The sequence below is a fragment of the Tripterygium wilfordii genome, chromosome 17 (assembly GCF_013401445.1).
Source record: "Tripterygium wilfordii isolate XIE 37 chromosome 17, ASM1340144v1, whole genome shotgun sequence".
Lineage (NCBI taxonomy): Eukaryota > Viridiplantae > Streptophyta > Magnoliopsida > Celastrales > Celastraceae > Tripterygium > Tripterygium wilfordii.
In genome coordinates this window covers 4369656-4391023 of record NC_052248.1, presented here as the reverse complement: position 1 = coordinate 4391023, position 21368 = coordinate 4369656, and the positions used below count along the sequence as shown (strand labels likewise).

The window sequence follows — 21368 nt, the reverse complement described above, 5'->3', positions numbered from 1 at the left end:
TCTATTTTAACCATACAAATATTATTTTTTGACAATTTATAAATTCTCTATTCAATAAAAAACTGTATCAAAATCTCTGTTCTAAATATCTATAACATTAAAATGATAATTTCCTCTTGTTTTATTATTGCATAGAAGTACAAAATTATCGATATAATCGAATCAATCGATCATTTATTTTCAAAAAAATTTACATATTTCTTTAAAGAATCGATCGAAAAACAATCCAATAACATAAATAACCGACTAATTCATGTCCAAAAATCAACTGACTTGTGTATATTATTTGATTTCAAGTAAAAATTAAATTGTTTACAAAATACATTCGAGTTTATATGTTACTTTCAAAAAATAATAATTAATATTAATCAAATAACATAAAAATATATTATAAAAAATATTAATTAATTAGTAATTATTACATTGTAAATATATATGAGTAGGTTGAAGATGATCCTCGAACGTCAAAAATGGCATATGCAGAAATTACAGTGAAGAATTTGAGGTTGAAAAAATACAAGAAAAAAAAGGAAATGTAATCTTCATGTATTCACATATTTTGTCCAAATCTGCACTCGAGTCTCTTCACGTACTCCAATCTGAATGCTCTAAGTTATACAACACCAGTCAAAATATTATATACTAAATTAGTACAATTTCAAAAAATTATCAATTTATCATACTATCCCATGACGGTATTGACAATAGAGTCGGTGACGGATGAGTTTTACCCATCAACCAATCCTTTTTTTAGCCGATAATTAACTATCAATCGACTCACAAAATCGGATCGATTATTTCATTCGACCCATGTAGATATGGGATTTGGTGGTTACCAAAATATTCAAAAGTCGAATAGCCATTAATTACCCAACTAATTGACTATTAATGAGATGGGCCAAAAATATTAAAAATTAGTATAAAGCCCAAGCCCAAACTCACATATCAAGGCTCAAATGAAATCTGTAGGGTTGCGATTCAAAAATAAGTAAATTACGTTCGATTGGTCAGCTTTTTGTCTTGTTCTGCTAATTGCTCGTTGGAAACACCTAAGCACACTTGAAGTATGGGTGCTTTGATAAGATGAGAAGTCATAATTGATAAGATGTCCCTGCAGCATTCAAGTATGGTTGCTTTGATATAGTCACGAACAATCAAAGAGAGGTGATATAGAGTATGATGCGGGAGTATCCCATATCGGTCGCGAGTGAGTTAGAAGCCTAACTTATAATTATGGGCAAACCTAACATTGATAAATCGATTTTTCATGTGGTTAGTTAGGCTCATTCTTGTGACTTGGGTCTACGTCCCATTCCTGTGGACAGTGGCGGACCCGACTAGGAATTGAAATCATTAGGGGCACAAAAGTGGTGCGAGGTCTGAGGGCAATGCCCCCAGAAATTCTTTAGGGGTTCTTTAAAAAAAAGCAACAAAAAATTTGAGGGAATAGTAAATACAAAAGTGGTGTGCGGGGTCTGAGGGCAACGCCCATGTAAATTTTTTTGGCGTTCTTTAAGAAGAAACAACAAAAAATTTAAGGGAACAGTCAATAGTAGGCTGGTATAGACTATAGTGAAATCCAATATTCGTACCTATAGAAGACTAGAAGGAATCAAGAAAAGGAAGAATGGTCCCTGAAGACTCGAAAACAAGGAATGAAATAGTGACATCATCGTCCGTCGAAGACTCGAAATCGCCTATTGCCTAGGCAGTGGGCTTAGGGCTCTTTTAAATGTTTGCCGATATGGGAGAGGAAGAGAGATGTGTTGAGAGATTGAGGGTATTTGAGGCGCTTGGGCTTGGCAGGTAGACTTGACAAATGACAAGATAAAGTTAGGGTCTAAGACTTATGAGTGTTGGGTTGAGTCAAAGTTAGTTAATGGGATAAGTGAGAATTAATGGACTAAGGGGCGTCATTTATTTTTGATTGGGAGCATTAGGATCAATTTGTCATAAACCTAATTTACTCAGTATTAAAAAAAAATTGACTAGTGCACGTGCCCCCAATGCTACAAGGCTGAGTCCGCCTCTGCCTGTGACTCCCTTGGGCGTGTCGTTAGAGTATGAGCCTCTTTATTATATACCATAGCATTGTCGCCACTAAGTTGTTGAGGCATTATTTTCTTTGTGATGTGTAGTGCAACTTTGTGTCATATTCAAGTAGTAGTGTGTTGGATAGTGAAGTAATCATCCCGCCACTCTTAACACTGTTATTGACAGTAGTGAGAGGTGATGTAACCTCTTCTACTTGAGTAATTAATAGTGGGTGGTGGTATAACCTCCCCACTACCTCCCCTATAAAAGTGTGGATGAACCTCTTACTCCCATTGAAGACTAACACCATGATTCATCAAGATACTGGAAAGTTGAAATCTTCTGAGTCATTTCATACTCAATTATCTCCCTTTATACTATGGATCAGTCAAGATATTTTACAACATACAAAAGGAAAAATGGATATCTCAATCAACTTTTAACCATGTGTATGCAAGAAGATAGCATGAAATTTTTTGGAGAGTGCACATGTATGTTATCACTCAAAAACATGGAAAAGAAAAGAAGGAGAAGCATACTAATTAAAGGCCATAAAGTGGAGGAATCATGGGATTTAGAAAACACAACCGTGAGTATGAGTAAATTGATTGTTTTTTCAAGAAGAGCAACATGCATGAATGCAATAATCCACCACCACCTCAAGTGGAACCAGACCTACATCATAGAGCCTACAATTCAAAATACGAAAATGACGTATAATCCATCAGTTTGATAACTCATGGGAGCCCAATAATTCAAAATACGAAAATGACATATAGTCCATCAGTTTGGTAATTCATGGGAGCCCAATAAGTTTATTCTATTGATTTAATCAATTAAATAGTTTTATTTTCACTCTTTTATTCCGGAATTCATTGCCCAAAATTTATTATTTTAATATAAATTCTATTATTTTTTAAGGTATATTCTAGAATTCATTGTTTTAGTTCTGAATTCGTTGTTTTTAAAAATTTCATTGAAAAAAAACGATGGAATTAAGATTTACCTTATGAAACTCATCGACGATGGATCTTGTTATAAAGAATTTTATACGTTAATTATGAATATGTAATTTTCAAAAAAAATCTAACATGTATTTTGAGAGTTAAAACGCTTTAAAATTTCATTTAAAAGACTTGAACTCCCATAAACTATCACTATATAGACTATCTAGCACTATTGTTGAAAATATTTCTTGTAATGAAAACAAGAGTACTGTAGAATGAATTAAGAAGATCCTCAAAATTCAAAAACAAGGAAATCTTTGATTAATTGTGATGACTATAATGTATACCTTCTAGATTATGACTTGACGCGCGTAGGACCTATAGATGATTCTCTATTTAATTCATTTTCACAAGTCATGAATGAGGAAAACTCAATGTTTTCGAATACCGAAGAGATGAAATCTATGGCTAAAAATCAAGTTTTTTTAGAATTGTTTTGACTTACCTAAAAGAGTTATAGTCGTCGGCTGTGAATCGATCGATGGACAATACCAAAAGAGACTCGAATAGCAGCAACATTGAACGATAGGTTTCTCTCAAAGACAAAGTCATTGATTGCACATTCTCTGAAATCATCATATACAAATATGTCAAATAAATTCTTTTACAGGAATGACCCGTAAAACAAAATGGCATGACATCCACTGAACCTATGCTGAGTCTCTATCCATTAAGTATGACCAAAGGCCTGCACCCTAGAAGTAGATAGTTCATTTTTCAAACCTACAAATTAAACCAAATGGCATTCAATCAAAAGACAAAAAATAAAAATAAAATAAAATACTTGCCACCGTTGTAAATCCACGCCCTTCTACACAACAACAATATTGTCCGTTTTGGGTTATCCGGTTTCCATTGATACATCGGGTCTGCACGACTTTATTTCTCCTTAGGATCAAATAAGTGGGTTAGACCCAACTCATTTAAACCTAGGAAAAAGACATTGTTAGTGATTAAGGGTGGGCTTGACCTTATAAATAAGACGTTAGTGTCCACATCTTTCGACGTGGGACTTTAACACTCCTCGCACTTGTGGGTTATGTTATGCCAGACCCAATAAGTGGAGTAGAGGTCATGTCCAACTGGACCGAATTGCTCCGATACTATATTGTAAATCCACACCCCCATACACACCAACAATATTATCCACTTTGGATTGTCCGGTTCCGATGAATTAATCAAACATGCACAGCTTTGTTTCTCCTTAAGCCCAAACAAGTGGGTTAGATCCAACTCACTCAAACCTAGAAAAAGATTTTGTTAGTGGTTAAAGGTGAGTTTGGTCTTATAAATAAGATATTAATGCCCGCATCTTTGGATGTGTGAATTTAACAGCCACACTACTAAATTATAACAGGCAGTGATAATCAAACCACAAGCCATATGGCATTGTTAATGTTTTTTTTAAAATAAATAAATAAAGTGGGGATCTTTTGGAGAGTGCGTTTCTTCTAGTCATTGAGATATTTTTTCTGGACCTTTATTAATTATTAATTATTGCTCCTCCATTCAGTACATATATATCATTGCTTTGAATCATTTTTTAATATAAGTGTTTTCACAAAGTCGTTTAATTATTTAATTTTTTTTCTTTAAATCCTTACCTTGACACGTGGAATGTGATCCCCTACCCCAATATTTTTGATTCAGTCAAATGAGGATAAATAGGATATCAGGATAATCAATTTTGGTTCACAGTTTTATAGAAGCCTCCATTGACTTTCTTTCTCCACAGTCCAACCCAAACCATTATTAATAAATTATCCATTTCCAGGCATGCCATATTTGGTATTTCCTCTCATCTTCTCATCTGACTACAAGTATTATTATATACTACAGTAAATTGGAAATCAAATCTCTTCTATGGTCTATGTTCAATGTTCACAATTTAATTTAAATTAAGAATTCCATTCCACCTTTCCTTCCTATAGTATTGTATATGATCTTTTATTGATTATTCTAATTTATATTATTTAAATAAAACATTTTTTTAACAAAGGGTTTAAATCTAACGCCATATTAACGGCTTAAGAATTTATAAACCCTAGCAAAGAAATTATAAAACCGAAGAACAAACACCGAAAACACCTAGATGTATCCGAATAACATTGTCCCTGGCTAAACCGGGATAGACTAACAAAAATATAAAACAAAACAATGCACATGGATTGAATTAAGATTCTTGATTTTCCCTTCATCAAGAAATACTATCTTCACCATATCTAGGAATTTCATCACTGTGCACCAAATATGTGTCGTTGGTACTCACCAATAGAACCAGTATTGGGAAGAATTCATAATAATTGAATGAGAAATAACCATATTTCATCTATATAGGAGACAGTGTGGTGAATAAACCTTACATACTTTTTATTGAACAAAACATAGATTGTAGACTACATCTACGAACCGATAATAATAAATCAATAAAATTAAAAGGATATATTATAAAAGGTGTATGGAAGAGACGGAAGAGATGATGTTTTCCTTCTTCTCCTATATCTATATTACCAGAGAAATTTTGGTTGTAGAAAATTTGAGAGACACCGCGCACGCACACATATTAAATATAAAACCAATCAGACAAACCGATCAAACAGTTATCTTTCCAATTTAATAATTAAATTTTTTTTAAAAACTGCCAAAACAATCTTTTTTTTCATCGTCTAAGCAACCTTACTTGACACCCAAATTACAAAACCGTCCTCCTTGCCTACCCGACAAGTCTATATATGGTGGCCTCTGTTTTCTCTGTTTTTCATTATCGCTCAAAAAACAGAGATTTCTCTGTTTTCTCTCTTTATTCTTTATGGGATATCACGGATTCGCACCAATCGTTCCTCTACAGGTATTCATTAACGCGTTCTTAGTGATGGGCTTTATCAGCAACCTGGTCTTCTGGGTTTTCCGTTACATGGGTCTATCCAAGCTAATCGGTTCGGACCAAGCTTGGGCTGATAGTCCGATACCCGACTACAAGACTCTGTACACCTCTCTGTTACGGGCGTCACTGCCGATGTTCAAGTACGAGGATTTGGTGGAGCGACCCGAGAGCTGCTGCTGCATTTGCCTTTACGAGTACGAAAGAGGAGCGGAGATCAGGGGGTTGCCCACCTGCAAGCATGTTTTCCACCGACAGTGTCTGGACCGCTGGATTGATCTCGAGCATATAACGTGTCCGCTTTGTAGGATACCGTTTGAGACTGAGGAGATGAAGTGGGAGCTCAATAAACGTCTGTGGGCCACTTCGGGTTTCGCCCATATGCATAGTGGGCCCAGTCCGGTACCGGCGTCGTAGCAGATCAGTTAGTTCTCTTGTTTTTGTTTTTGTTTTTGTCCTTTTTGAAAATCATGTGTATAAGTTTCAGCGACAAAAACTTTAATCGGAAAGATATTTTTTTTTCTTTTTTGAGAAAAGAATGATTCATTAATCAAACGAAGAATTACAACGATTCCTTGTAACAAAGGAATTAACATCATACGGGTATTCTACTAGTCCTATAGAGCACTCAGTGAGTCGCTTTAGCCAATTCGCGTAAGAGAATGAGTCATAACATTATTAGTGAGATGAACATGTTTTTTTTATAAATATAAAAAAAATAATATATAAATCCACAAAAATAACATGTAACTCATGGGTGCTTAATAGGTTTATTCCATTGATTTAATCAATGAAATAGTTTTATTTTCACTCTTTTATTTTAGAATTTATTGTCCAAAATTTATTGTTTTAATATGGATTCTATTGTTTTTTAAAAGCACAGTCCAGAATTCATTGTTTTAGTTCTGAATTCATTTGTTTTTGAAATTTCATTGAAAAAATAATGGAATTAAGAAATTCCATTGAAAAAAATAATGGAATTAAGATTTATCTGATAAAACTCATCGATAATGGATCTTTTTAGAAAGAGTTTTATGCATTGATTCTGAATACGTAATTTTTTAAAAAATCTAACGTGTATTTTGAGAGTTAAAACGTTTTAAAATTTTGTTTAAGAAACTTGGGCTCCCATAGGCTACCACTATATGGGTTACCTAGCACTATTGATACAAAAATGGCATGTAGCCCATCTATTTGGTATCCCATGAGAGCTAAACATGTTTATTCCAATGGTTTAATCAATGAAATAGTTTTATTTACACTCTTTTATCCCATAATTCATTGTCCAAAATTTATTGTTTTAATATAGATTCTATTATTTTTTAAGCCACGGTTTAGAATTCATTGTTTTATTTCTGAATTTATTTGTTTTTAAAATTTCATTGAAAAAAACAATGAAATTAAGATTTACCTCATAAAATTTATCGACAATGGATTTTGTTAGAAAAAGTTTTATGCGCAGATTCTAAATATGTAATTTTTTTAAAAAAATTTAATATGTTTTTTGAGAGTTAAAACATTTTAAAATTTCATTTAAGAGACTTGGGCTCCCATAGGCTATCACTATATGGGTCATCTAACACTGCTACTGATAAATCCATGAACAAATTTGCGCATAAAGATTTTTGTTTTCCTTTTACGACGAAAATCGTCCACTCTCTTGAATATTTTGACAAGTCATGGTTTAAAATCAACTAAGATTTTTTCTTTTCCTTTTATGATGAAGAATCGTCCACTCTCTTGAATATTATGACAAATCATATGGTTTAAAATCACCTATCCATCCATAATGTATATGAATTACTTACGGGACATTTGCTTACTAATTGAATAAGTATGAGTATGAGTATGAGTATAAGGTGAGCGTGAGATGAATATGGTAATGAGTAATTGAGAATGAGATGAGCATGATCATGTTTCATATGAAATAGAGATTGAGGACGAGTGTGAGAATTTTAATAATCTAATGAATGTGATTATTTTATAATAAGGGCAGAATAATCTTTTTGTATATTAAACTCTCTCCCTTGGGATAATAATTATTCTCACCATTTTGGTAGACTTGTATATTTTCCACGGAGAATAATACATGGTGGAATGAGTTTGGGCTTAATCAACTTGCTTGGGTTTAAGGAGAAACAAAGTTATGGGAACCAGACAACCCAATGTATGAGTGAAAAATCGTCCTTATGCAAATATACATGAAAAGGGCCCACTGAAACCGGTCGACCAAATTGGCCCACTCAATGAGTCACTTTAGCCATTCGCGTATTCCGCTAGCCATATAGAGCATTCAGTGAGTCGCTTTAGCCATTCGCGTAAGAGAATGAGTCACAACATTATTAGTGCGATGAACATGTTTTTTTTATATAAATAAGAAATAATATATAAATCCATGAACAAATTTGCACATAAAGATTTTTGTTTTCCTTTTACGACGAAAATCGTCTACTCTCTTGAATATTTTGACAAATCATATGGTTTAAAATCAACTAAGATTTTTCTTTTCCTTTTATGATGAAGAATCGTCCACTCTCTTGAATATTTTGACAAATCATATGGTTTAAAATCAACTACCCATCCATAATGTATATGAATTGCTTAGGGGACATTTACTTCCTAATTGAATGAGTATGAGTACGTGTGTGAGGTGAATATGAAGTGTTAAAATACCATATTGGTAGATGTTGGGAATCCCTTCCACTTTACAAGGATAAACCCTCCCCCATTACACAATCAAGTCATTTTCTTAGCCCAAGTGAGTTGGGCCTTGATCCACGAATTTCGACCCTTAGTAATTGGACTAAGGAGGAACAAAGTTGTGTGAGCCCGATGTATCATTGGGAATCGAACAATCTAAAATGAATAATATTATTGATGTCTATGAAGGTGACAACTCAAAGAGGACAATATTATTAGTGCGTATGGGGGGTGTGGATTTACAACATAAAATGAGTGTGGTAATGAGTATAAGATAAGCATGATGATGTTTGGTATAAAATAGAGAATGAGGACAAGTGTGAGAATTTTAGTAATGATTACTTTAGAATAAGAGTAGAATAATCCTTTTAGACTCTTCTTTCGGATAATAACCCTTCTCACCATTTTGACGAACATGTCTATTTTTCACATGAAAGAATAGATGATGAAATGAGTTTTGAGATTCCGTCATCTTAAAATCAACGAAACAAGAGAATAAATGATTCTCACATTTATACCACTCTTATTTCATCCTCTAAATGTCAACCAAATGCTCCTTCTGTGATTAATGATTGATCAATTAATTGATTGCTTCACTAAATTTTGTTATATTAGGAGTGTGATTTTAATCTAGTTGGCTCGTGTGATGTCAAAACCAGTCAGTATTGGCGGTTACAAACATAGAAAGAAATCGTTTTCTCAACCGATTTTAGTTGAATATTCGGAATTTAAAAATAATAGAAAGTTTTGTATGCGTGTAGTGTAGACATTCCCTTTATCACGTGGTTCCTCGATTACTTGAAGAGGCTTCTGAGGATTAATTAATTTTCTTGTGTTGGACAACTTTGATGTACTAATTTGCAGTGGCGGCGCTACAAGTAGATAAGTTCTGAGTTGGAAATGGGCGATAAGAATAAAGAAATGGGTGGGGTATAGAGCAATCATAATAATTGTTTTTAATAGTTTTATGGATGGTATTTGCTATCTTGTTGCCATCTTATTTAATGGATGATGCAAAAAAAAGATTTCCAACGGTGCAAATTTATTGTCTCCTATTTATTGTTGGGTCAAGTATGAAGATATAAAACATGATTGGCCTCCATTTTGACTCCAGACATGAGCCTCTTGTCCTTATGAGAAAATATTCAATGGGAAACACACACCACGTCAACATCTCGAGGTGGTGCTAATGTCCCATTGAATATGCGACATGTGAGAGGAAAATAACCTAGTCAACTAAAGCTTTTTGAACACTTCACACTAAACGACAAAGTGGAGAGAGAACAATAAGATTTGGGTTTTCGTATGATTTCCACTATCGACGACGGCCACGACCATCTCCGATCGCCGTCATCTCCTTCTTCTCTGATCAACCTCTATGTCGACGGCGGCTACAATCCTTACCGTTTGCTTTTCCAGATCTAGCCCTAGAAGGTAAATTTCAGATCAAAAACCTACAAAGTCAATAAGTAGGAAGTCATAAAATTTGTTGTCTATAATGGAGATTAGAGCAATGAGCAGGAAGTCTAATTAGCCAAGTGTATGTAGAGAAGGTGATATGATCTGGTGGGGGGTGTAGTCTTCGTCCACTTTCTCTTTGTTTTTATTTTTGGTCTTTATTTCTTTCTATGAACTTTATTTGCACTCCATTTTTTACTAAATACACTCCATTCTAGTGTATTTTTAAAGGGTCAATGTGGTGTATTTAGTAAAAAATGTGGTGCAAATAATGTTCATAATTTCTTTCTTTTTTTTTTGGGTGTATTTTAGAGTTTTTCTTCAACCTCTGCTTCATTTGAACATGTTCTGATGTCGAAGTTTCTGATTTTCATTGAAAGCTGGCGAGGTACTGTCAAACATTGTGATTTTAGGGTTTTACCAAGCAATTTAGTATAAAAGCGGAAAACTAAAAATTTATGGGGCCCTTGATAAACACATGTCACGCATTCAGTGAGACATGCCACCACATAAACATGCTGACATGGTGTGCAGTTCCCATTGAATTTTTTTTTTTGGAAAGGCCCACAAGCCACACACAGGCTAAGCCATGCCCAAGGGGCATGAAGACCATCATAGTGGATGGAAAACTACCCAAATCTCAAACCCCCTGGTGAGAGTAGAACCCTGAACCCTAAGGTCCTAGATGGACAACCTGACCAACCAAGCTATCTCCCATTCTCCCATTGAATATTTTCTCCTCACTTAAACCATACTCATAACTACACAAAAAATAAATACTAAGCACCACCTCTATTACACCAAAAACTAAGTCAACAAATTTACATCATTATATCAATACATGTAACATTTCATTCTCATTCACAAAATCACAACTTCCTCAACAAAATATGTCTCCCAATACATTTTTTTTTGTCCCTAATAACATTCCATCGTTGTGATTGCTTTTAACACCCCTAACATTAGTGTTTATACCCCAAATGATTAAGCTTTGAAAAGTGGTGCCATTGAGGTAGTTCCCAAATGATTAGTTATTTATTTGATTAAATATTAAAAGCGTGGTGTTCTTTATATACCATGATAACACAAAGTTACATGTAATTGAGACACATTTTTTTGTGCTAGCCCAAAAATGAAAACAATGTACACATTTTTCTTTATATATATATAAGTATAAGTATTTTGAAATAACTTCTTTAATAATGGTTAAATTAAATCATTTAGCTCTAATTTGGGTTTAGGTGGCATTGGCAATTCCCACTTTATAATAATTATTTGATAAATATTTCAAAGTTTTTTATCTTCTGATTATAGGAGATATCAAATAATAGCATATTTTTGATTTTTTTTTGTAAGGTTCTACATTTTAATATATACGTATAATTGTTTTTAGAATATTTTTAAATAGAGTCATTAATTAAAAATTTTTTTTGTTAATTTAGGAGTGTGCAACAGCGAAAGCAAAGGCTGGAGGTCAAACTTTAAGCAAAGAAAAAGAGGAAAAAAAAAGCTTTTGCACCCCACTAAAATGATCATCTTTATATGTGTGCATCATTGTCTCACTTTGGGATTTTGTGAAACAACAAAGCTAGGGATCTCAATAATAACTATCTTAGAAACATCTTAGCAGTGTGTGACATGTATTCATTGGATATGATTTTTAATGAGTCCCTTGCTATGATGTTACCACATCCAATAAATGTATCTCACACATTACTGGGATGTTTCTGGGATGATTATCACTGGGATCTTTATCATTTTTACATGCGTGCATCATTGTCTCAATTTTCTTCACAAATTTCAATCTTTCACAAACTCCCAAAGTGAGACAATGATGCACGCATATCAATTGTCCACTTTAGTGGGGTGCAAAAACTAATTTAGTTGGTGTCAAACCGTCAATACCCTTCTCCTAATATATTGATGAGATCTAATTAACTTTGGTGGCCGAAGGATGTAACATGAGAATTGTCCCCCGTAATTTCGAAAAAGGATCGATCAAACGCTCTATTTGTTTTAGACAAAAAAAACGTTATATTTTGCATGTTAAGCTAAACGAGTCCTTGTGGTCAATTCCTTCATAATTGTGCTGACGTGGCTGTTAAACATATGAGATGAATTTTTTCAATTATTTTATCCTTAATGACGTGGAGGCCATGCGGCGTGAACCAATAAAATAATGGCATGTGTCAAAATTTTATTATATATCATTTAAAATTATTTTTTTACATCTTGTTTTCAATACAAACATGAAGTTTCTTGACTCCAAATCTGCCATGGCTTTTCTTTGGTGCTTTCTATGTAGGGCCATATCATACTTAGGGGTGTCAATCGAGTCAGGTTCTAAGTTATCGGACCTTGTCAGACCTTATCCGGTGTTTTTTTGAGGCATGATGACCCACCCGATAACCTTGTTAAGGATTATCGGGTTATCGGGTTATCGAGTTCCGGGTCATCGGGCTCGGGTTCTAGGTTACCCGATAACAGAGAGACACTAGATTTTCTTAGTGCCAAAGCATCCGAACAATAGCTACACGAGGTCAAGGCGAGCAAAGTTGAGATCTATTTTGCCAGGAAAGACACGACCATATTTTGTCAGCAAATCTGAGATCTATATTTCCACCATCAATTTTCACGGCCATAAAAGCTTCTTTATCGACTGCTTTTCCTGTTTCGCATGCTAGCTCATGGTGAAAATTTTCTACTCTTGGAGAACCATTCGCGATTAATCAAAAATATATCCACCGAGGATGGGTTTTACTTGCAGGATTGGTAGTGACGAAAAGTTGGCGGGAGTTCATCTCTGTTGATCTCTTATCTTTTTGGTGACTCTTTCTTAGAATAGAAACTTCCAGAATCCATTTCAAGCAATAATATATATATATTTTAAAATCTAAATATGCGTGAAGCTGTGAAGTACTGTTATACTGGGCTTATTGACACATTAAGTTATTTGGCTTATTGAGTTAAGGTTCCAAGTTCCAATTGCATGTCTCCCATTCCCGCTGTCCCACATCGTAAAACTACATATAAAAGAACAAGAAATTGTGTTTAAAAGGACAAAGCAAGTGGCATACAATTTATAAGATATTATATTTAATTTAATTTAATGTGTATTTTTTAACCGGATAATCGGGTAACACCCGAGTATATGAATGAAATCAGCTGTCAAGAGTAGGCTTTAGCCCATTCAATAACAAGCCCTCTTGTACATAATCACCTGTTTGTTGAAGAAAATAGGGTGAAGTTGATTCGAAATATCTCAAGAGAACACCAACTGAACCGAGCGAGCTCTTTCTTAGAATCAAGCTGGCAAATGCCAACAAGAAAGCCATAGGCGGCCTGAGTCCCATACTTTTGGCGGAGCATACGAAACAGCAGCTCGGAATTGTCAACTATCGGAGCCACTATCCATTTTCATCTTGGATTTGGAAGCCATGATTGTCTTATGGTTTTTTTAATTTTTTGTTGATAAACCAGGAGAATATCAACGAAAAGGAAAATGGGTTACACAATACGAGCGGAAAATTCTTCTAACCAAACACACTCTAAAAGATCCCAACTCCTGAGCTTTCCTTGCTAAAATGTGAGCAACAGAGTTACAAATACGTCTAGCATGTTGAAACTTGACATGGCCCATGGAAGCCACCACCTCTCTAACAGCATCAACTAGATGACCAAAAGGGGAGAGCTGAAATTACACCATCACAGCCCGTAATCCAGAGTCACGGCAGATTTGCAGCCCCTGAAGAATCGCCATGGCCTCAGCTATAATTGGCTCATACCCTCCTTGTAATACCTCAGAGAAAGCCATATATACAAACACTCACATTATGGTCCCGAAGAACTCCACCGACACCAATGGCTTTGTCCTCTTTAAAAACAGCTCCATCAACATTTAACTTGTAACAGCCAGCTTGTGGTGGTCTCCAACCTTGAGATATTACAGGCCCCCGAGATGAGATATTACTCCAAGTCTACGAATAGAAGATGCAGGAAGCATTACACCCAATCAACAAACTTCCCAACCAATGATGTACGACATTCAACTGGTTTTTGTAATTTTCAAGGTAAGGTCCTGTGTTTTAGTGTATAACTTGATCTAGACAAGAATACAACACTACTTTAACAAACACCATTGGCTTTAGCATCACAATTCAATATCATTTGAATTCAAATTTTACATTTTCACCAATTCAGGAAAATGGATTACCCGAAACATACTGGCAGCCATCGACACTTTTTTATGCGTACTAAATTAAACAGTGCTGAACGTTCTGCGAAGAGAGAGTTTGCCGGAGATTTATTATAAACTCATCCGACCAGAACCTGTTTCACAAAAGAAAGGCAAAGTGATCAGAGCAAATACAGGAATCCAAATTGGACTAATAACTGTGATATATGGAAACAAACAGAGTTCTTCAGCTCAAGCAAACAAACGGAAGATACAACCTGCAAGTGAAGCCCTGTGTTGGAAAAACATGAATTGAATGTTGGATAACTCGTCACTCTAAACAAAATATTAACTAGATTATACTTAAACCAATGTAACTTCCCTTAGACATAATTATAAACAATGTGACAGAAACATAATTAGAAAGCAAGAATTGCAAAAAAATGATTTCTAACCTGAACTGATGACATTGTTATTTGAGAAAGAACATCAAATAAAAGAAGCTTGTCACTACTCATGCATGAGAACCCCGAGCTTACAACAGATTCTTGATAAGATTGAGCATCTTATTTATCATGATAATTGCCTCAATGAATGCCAGAGTGAAGAGCCAGGGGCCATGGAATTAATGTTTCGGTTTTATCCATGATATATAACCACACTTGATCAGGTTATATGTAGTTACAATTAGCCTACAATCCATGATAATAGACTATGTTATCAGCTAGCTCTATAAAAGAGACAAAAGAAGGCAGTCTATAATCGTGTATCGGCTTGCAACACTTACCACAGATTTCATGTCCACTTGAGGGGCCATCAAAACACTTAAAGATCAAACTGGGCATCTCTATGTCATTTGTCGATTGGAAATTCAGACATTAATATCCACATAGGGAACCCTATATTCCTCCTTGTTCTTCCCGAGTAATACCTGTAACAAATCGTACACCTCTGAAGCTTGAAGGTGGGACTTATCACTGGATACAAATGTGTAGACCTTACCTGAAATCTCCACCCAGCTACAACCTGGAACCTTATTGTCACACATATCCTTCATCATTCTGCGGAGCCTAGCCACAACAAACCAGCATCCTTCATAAGCATACATGTTGGACATAAGAGTATAATTCGCAGGATTGTTTGGTTCAAATGCAAAAAGTTTTTCTGCAGCCCACCTTGCCATTCCTACATTTCCATGTACTTTACAAGCCCCGAGAAATGCTCCCAAGGTATTTGATCCCATGTTAACTGGCATTGATGTCATAATTCTGAAAGCCTCATCCAAAAGACCAGCTCGACCAAGAAGGTCGATGAGGCACGTATAGTGCTCTAAGCGAGGCATAATTTGATGGTCATTTATCATCATATTGAAGTAATGAAGCCCATCACTGACTTGGCCACCATGGCTACAGGCAGAAAGAACAACGAGAAAGGCAATTTCATCTGGTGTTACCCCAGCAGACAACATCTTTTCAAAACTATCAACACTGTGTTCTGACAACCCATGGAATGCATAAGCACCAATAATTGATGTCCAAGTAACGAGATCAGGGTCTGTAACCAAACTAAAACATTGGCATGCATGAGCAATGCTACCGGACTTTGAGTATGAATTTATTAGTGCATTAGCTACTGACGGGAACTCCTGAAACCCATGTTTAATAACATAAGCATGGACTTGCAAGACTTCAATACTGGTGGAGAAATTGCCACATGAGCTAAGAATGCTAGCAAGGGTCAGTTCATCAGGGACAAAATTTTCTTTAATTATTTCTCCAAAAAGTCTCATAGCCTCCTCTTGATCTCCTTGCTGCCCATATCCTACAATCATAGTGGTCCAAGACACAACATTTTTTGATGCCATCCCGTCAAATACCTTGCGAGCATCATGTATATTATTATTCTTTGCATACACATCTATGAGTGTGCTTGCTACTAAAACGTCCGTATCACAAGATAATTCAACGACAAGACAATGCACCTGCCTTCCCATTTCATCACCTTCCAAGGTGCTACATGAGCTGAGCAGACTAGAGAAAGTAAAACCATCCCCTTTCACACCTTCCAGCAGCATCAACTTAAAGACCCAAAAGGCTGCATCTGGTGAACAATTCAAAGCGTAACAGGATAGCATAACATTCCAGAACACCAAATCTCTGTGCAAAACTCTATCAAAAACGCGTCTTGCATTTTCAACAAGCCCACATTTCCCATATAAATCAACGAGAGCACAGGCCGCAAAACAATCCGAATCAAAACCCAATTTCACTGTGAGACAATGCAATTGTATACCAATCTCAGAATGGTTCAGCTCAACACACATTCGAAACAACCCATTAAAGGATACGTGGTCTGGAGGCACTTGATCTAATAACATTCTCCTAAAATAAGAAAAACCAACATAACTAATGGACTGAAAATTACTGTTACAGTCAAGAATCCCACAAATTACCGTGTTAAATGTCACGACGTTTCTCTTACTTATTTCATCAAACACTTTATTTACACTGACGAACTCCCCACACCTCACATAAACGTGAAGAATCTGGTTTTGCAAATACGGTTCATTATATAATCCTAACTTGATAATATGTCCATGTAACTGTTCTCCCTGATGAACACAGACCGTTTTCGCAGAGAGTTTGAGGGCCCTGGAGCAAAAGGTATAGGCCGCGCGAGGATCTCTGTGTCGTGTTAACTCGATCGACGAGCCGAGTTGAGGTACTCGAGCTTGAAGATGATGATGAGGGTCGTCGTTTCCAACGGGATATTTTGTGTTTTGATCGAGAATTGAAGGAGGGAATGGTGTGAAGGTGTACTTGCGATTTGTACGGACGTATGAAATGGAAGGCGGACGCCATTTACACATCTCCACATGTGTCAAGAGACGTGTATCTGAAAATGGTCAAAATTTGGATTAGAGATATTTATGCTGCAATAAATATTTACTACTAATTACTAGAAGTCAATAAAAGACAAAAAAATGTATAGCCATAAAATATTTTAACATTTCAACTTTTAAATGTGTATATTGACACATAAAATACATGTAGGTCCATAGAAGGCTTGTGGATAATAGGATGATTGAGTGACTAATGGGGTAGTTCAAAGTGTTAAATTTTGTTAGGAATAAATTTTTAGTCTAACAAGTTAGGAGGGAGTCTTATCTATTTGGAGGTTGATGGTGAATTCTTACGGAGTCTGCACATGAAATTATTATGGGCTTACCTAACATGTGTGATTATTACATGGATTCGTAGATTTACCCGATACACACTTGAAGGAGATGGGCTACGGGTTCTCATGTCCTAAAAAAAAAGCGTTAAAGCGTGTTAAAAAAACTTTGAGATATAAAAATACATTCTTTGGGTTAATAGAACATATGGTCATTACAAGATTTGACCCGTTTCAACTCGATCACCCAAAGTTGAAATATTCCAAGTTAATCACATATGAAAACTTGCTCGAATAGATTTATGAGTCCTCTAAGCAGTCAATTTACTAATGTGTCATAAAAAATCAAAGTCAATTGTTTTTTTTACTGTTGTAGACTGACAATTGCAAATGTGGAATGTGAAAACTTTTTGTTTAAGCAAATAACAGTTGTCATGGGCATTCTCTACTTGCGAGGCATTGCATCAGAACCCTGGTGCATTGATAAATGAGCATGTAAGGCTTGAAACAAACCCTGAGACAGTGGAACAAGAAGTTCAACTCGTACATGTGTGAGTGTGGCTACATGAGATGCCACACTCATTAGATTTTGTGGGTAGTGTGGCTAGAAGGTTTTTTAAGACTAGAGACAATATATAAAATGGCAAGTGGTTAGGGTTTGTTTTTTAAAGAGCGTGTTTTTTGTCATTTGACGTGTTACCTCTTATCATAAGTGTCCCGTATAAAATTAAAACGTGTTGGAGGTCTTTTAGTATTATACAACCTACATCGTATAAGAGTCTCATTTTGTATAAAGTTATACCATCCTGAATTCTTTAAAATTTACCAAACATCTTATAATTTCATTAAATGATAATTTTATACTATACGGAATCTTATCCTCTGCTCCAAACGGATCCTTAAATTCTCGAAAATATTGTCTTTACACATTATATATATATATATATATTGTGTATATTACCAAAAATACTTATATTTTTCTAATAACTATATAATATGTATGGTTTATGTAAAAATTATATTTATTAATTAATACACATTCATATAAGAGAACAAATATTGATTGAAAGAAAATTCAAGTTCATTAAAGACCACATGCCTAAAGATATAGATTCTACTATAGTGGAACTGACACATTTGTACCCATTGTGAGCATCACTATACCCAAGAAAAACTTGTGTTATGGAATTGAAACTTTTGTGTTTGATAATGTCGTAGGGAAGGAAAATATGCACAACCAAAAGTCTTAAGAGAAGAATAATCTGGTTGTATATTGAAGAGTTTGGTGATGGGGTTATTGCCATCTAAGACAGATAAAGCTTCGAGCAAAAGTAAATTGACATGAGTGCCTAAAAGAAACATCTTGCCGCTAGACAAAAAAAATAAAGCTTTGGTATGTACCCCCATATCAAATTGAAGAAAGTTCTTCCTTTCTAGTTGGTTTTCGACAAAAGTCTTAAATTGAATAAATACTCCTAAAACATCAGATTTGTTTCTCAATGAAAAAATTCAGATAAATCTACTGAAACCATCAACAAAGTGAATGTAATATCTGAACCCTTTAATAGATACCACTGGTGAGTGACTCCATAAATCAGTATGCACAAGATCAAAAGGATTAGAGGCATGAGAAGAAGATATATGAAGGGTGACCTAATCTCCTATGCCACATCTCTCTTATGGAATTTAAAGACTAAGTACTAACATACTTAGCTGAATAGATTGAGTTACATCTAGACTTCTAAGTTGAGTGTTGAAACTTATGATTGGTCTTGGTGTTGTCTAAGGTAGGAGGAGGCAAAAAAACTAATTTGTTGGCTAATATAACAAGCTGGTACAATCCATCCTTAAGCTTCCCTTGGAGTAAAACTGTGTTTTCGTTACCTTGTCTTTAACAACACAACCACAAGAGTTAAAATCAACATTTATATTTTTGATGGCAGTAAATTGTGAAATGCTAAGTAATTTCTCTTAATTGTTGGGACATGCAAAATATCTTTATGATATAGAGTTATATTATCATGTGTATGGAAGATTGAATTCCCTACATGAGCAATTGAAAGCTTATCACTATTACCAACATTAATAGTATGGTTACCATTATATTCATATTTCTGCCCAATACGACCAACATCATCAGTGACATGAGCACTAGCCCCACTATCAGCATATCAAGCAGGATCACTGACTATCTCTGAACTGGCTATATAAGCAGAGTTTGAATTGTTGTTGTTGCCTCTTTGTTAATCTGGTGGTGTTTCTTGGAAGACATCATCATATCTATATTAGCACTTGACTACAATATGTCCTATTCTGCCACAGATTTAGCATAGAGGCCTTGAGTTGTTTTTTTTTTGCCTCCTCTTCCTCTAGAAGACCATCCTCCTCTGTTGCCATAATTATGTGAGCAACAATTTTGATTCTTATTGTTGTTGTCAAATGATTCGTGGTTTCTGAACTGATTTCTTTGAGAGTTACCTTGGCCTCTCTACATTATCCAACTTGTTTCCTGAGCTCCTTGTCCCATCAAAGTTTGCAAAATCTTACCCAAGTTGATAAAGTAATTCCTGCATTAATCTGCTCCAACGTCTTCTCATAGGTCAATAATTTGGCTTTTAGGTCTATCCAGTTGATATCCTCATTCTCATGAATTTGACACACTACTGAATTGTATTCTAGTGAATCAAGTTCAGTTCAAACATGTTGAACCAGATCTCTAAGGAAATAGGTTTTTCAACTAGGCAAGAATAGCAACAAGTCTTTTTGCTACCTCAAATACTTAGACATCTTCATACCACCTTTATGCAACTTTTGGAAATTCTCACTTGTAATACGTTATATTCAACTTGGTTATGATTCCAAACACATCTCTGATTCACTTTATTCCTGAGTATTAGAAAGGACAAATTTTGGTGGACACTTCCTAGCACCTGTGATAAAACCCTCCATTCAATTTCCACTTATAACAGGTAAAACAAAGTTTTTCCAAGGTAGATAGTTCTTATGATTGAGTACAACCGAACAATAGGACCCAAGAATCTTATCTGATTGTCATGTTATTTTTGGACTGTTCAGGGAATTAGTAGACATTGAGCCAATAAACATTTCTCTGCTCTTAGAGTTTCTCATGGTGAAGGCTTGCTCTTTTCCAATAAAACTATTTGGGACGGAAGTAGCTTAAAGATCGTCATCGTTCTTGTCAACCATTGTGCTCCGATACCAAGTTAAAATCAAGTAGATGAAATTTGTTGGACAATTCTCAGCAGCACAAAACCTTACGACTGCAGAGACAAAGTTTGTATTTATATCAAGTATACAAGTATAGCCATAGAGAGGGACTTATAATTGATTGACAAATGTACAAGGAGAAAAGAAATAAAGAAATAAATCAATGCGTACACCAGTCATGCTTTAATATTGTTAAATTGTAAAATAACTCTTTTTTTAGCAAAGAATCCTATTCGCAAAAGAACCATATTTTTTGAATAAAAAATTTAGATATATTCTATCACTTTTGCAAACAACTTATCTCATATAAAGCTACATTTGATAAAAAAATAGAGAAGAAAATATAAGAAAATCAAGAAGATATATAAAATTCTACATGACACCTCAGCTATTGAAAATTTTATTTCTTGGATTTGTGTTGTGGATGTGCATATAGATCTTGAAAAATTTTCGCTTCAAATAACAAAATTTCTTTATAAATATCTGTAGAATTGAAAGGGGTATTAGAGCATCTCCAATGCTAGTAAAAAATCAAGATGCTTTGATTACTGTTATAGTATTATGATACCTCAATTGATTTCTCAACAAAGTCACCTACTCCAATTCAAGTAACCAAATAAATAACCATTTATCAAAATCCTCTTATCTTCATACATAGAAACCCTAAAACCCATCAAATATCTTCAATTAAACTTTCCTCCAATTTGTATCT

At 34.8% G+C, this 21368-nt stretch overlaps 2 protein-coding genes across 5 annotated transcripts; one reads left to right on the top strand and one right to left on the bottom strand.

Annotated features, from left to right (window-relative positions):
* The first annotated feature begins 5791 nt into the window (after positions 1 to 5791).
* Positions 5792 to 6520, top strand: LOC119982794 (E3 ubiquitin-protein ligase RHA1B-like). Its single transcript, XM_038826356.1, has one exon. It carries the CDS (start codon positions 5851 to 5853, stop codon positions 6337 to 6339), a length of 489 nt encoding a protein of 162 aa, XP_038682284.1. The 5' UTR covers positions 5792 to 5850; the 3' UTR covers positions 6340 to 6520.
* A 7613-nt stretch (positions 6521 to 14133) lies between these two features.
* Positions 14134 to 17201, bottom strand: LOC119982235 (pentatricopeptide repeat-containing protein At2g46050, mitochondrial). Of its 4 annotated transcripts, none has more exons than XM_038825503.1 (3): positions 15042 to 17201; positions 14710 to 14946; positions 14134 to 14409 (listed from the first exon to the last, which is right to left on the bottom strand). In XM_038825503.1, the coding sequence occupies exon 1, from the start codon at positions 17121 to 17123 to the stop codon at positions 15126 to 15128; it is 1998 nt and encodes a 665-aa protein (XP_038681431.1). In that variant the 5' UTR covers positions 17124 to 17201; the 3' UTR covers positions 14134 to 14409; positions 14710 to 14946; positions 15042 to 15125. The 4 variants fall into 4 exon arrangements, with proteins under 4 accessions (XP_038681431.1, XP_038681433.1, XP_038681430.1 ...); XM_038825505.1 differs by having other exon boundaries at positions 14710 to 15324; positions 15430 to 17201; XM_038825502.1 differs by having other exon boundaries at positions 14710 to 17201.
* Between the last annotated feature and the right edge of the window lie 4167 nt (positions 17202 to 21368).

Bases quoted from the DNA above. Each gene is read 5' to 3' on its own strand.
- LOC119982235 (XM_038825502.1), bottom strand. From the start codon at position 17,123: ATGTGTAAATGGCGTCCGCCTTCCATTTCATACGTCCGTACAAATCGC.
- LOC119982794 (XM_038826356.1), top strand. From the start codon at position 5,851: ATGGGATATCACGGATTCGCACCAATCGTTCCTCTACAGGTATTCATT.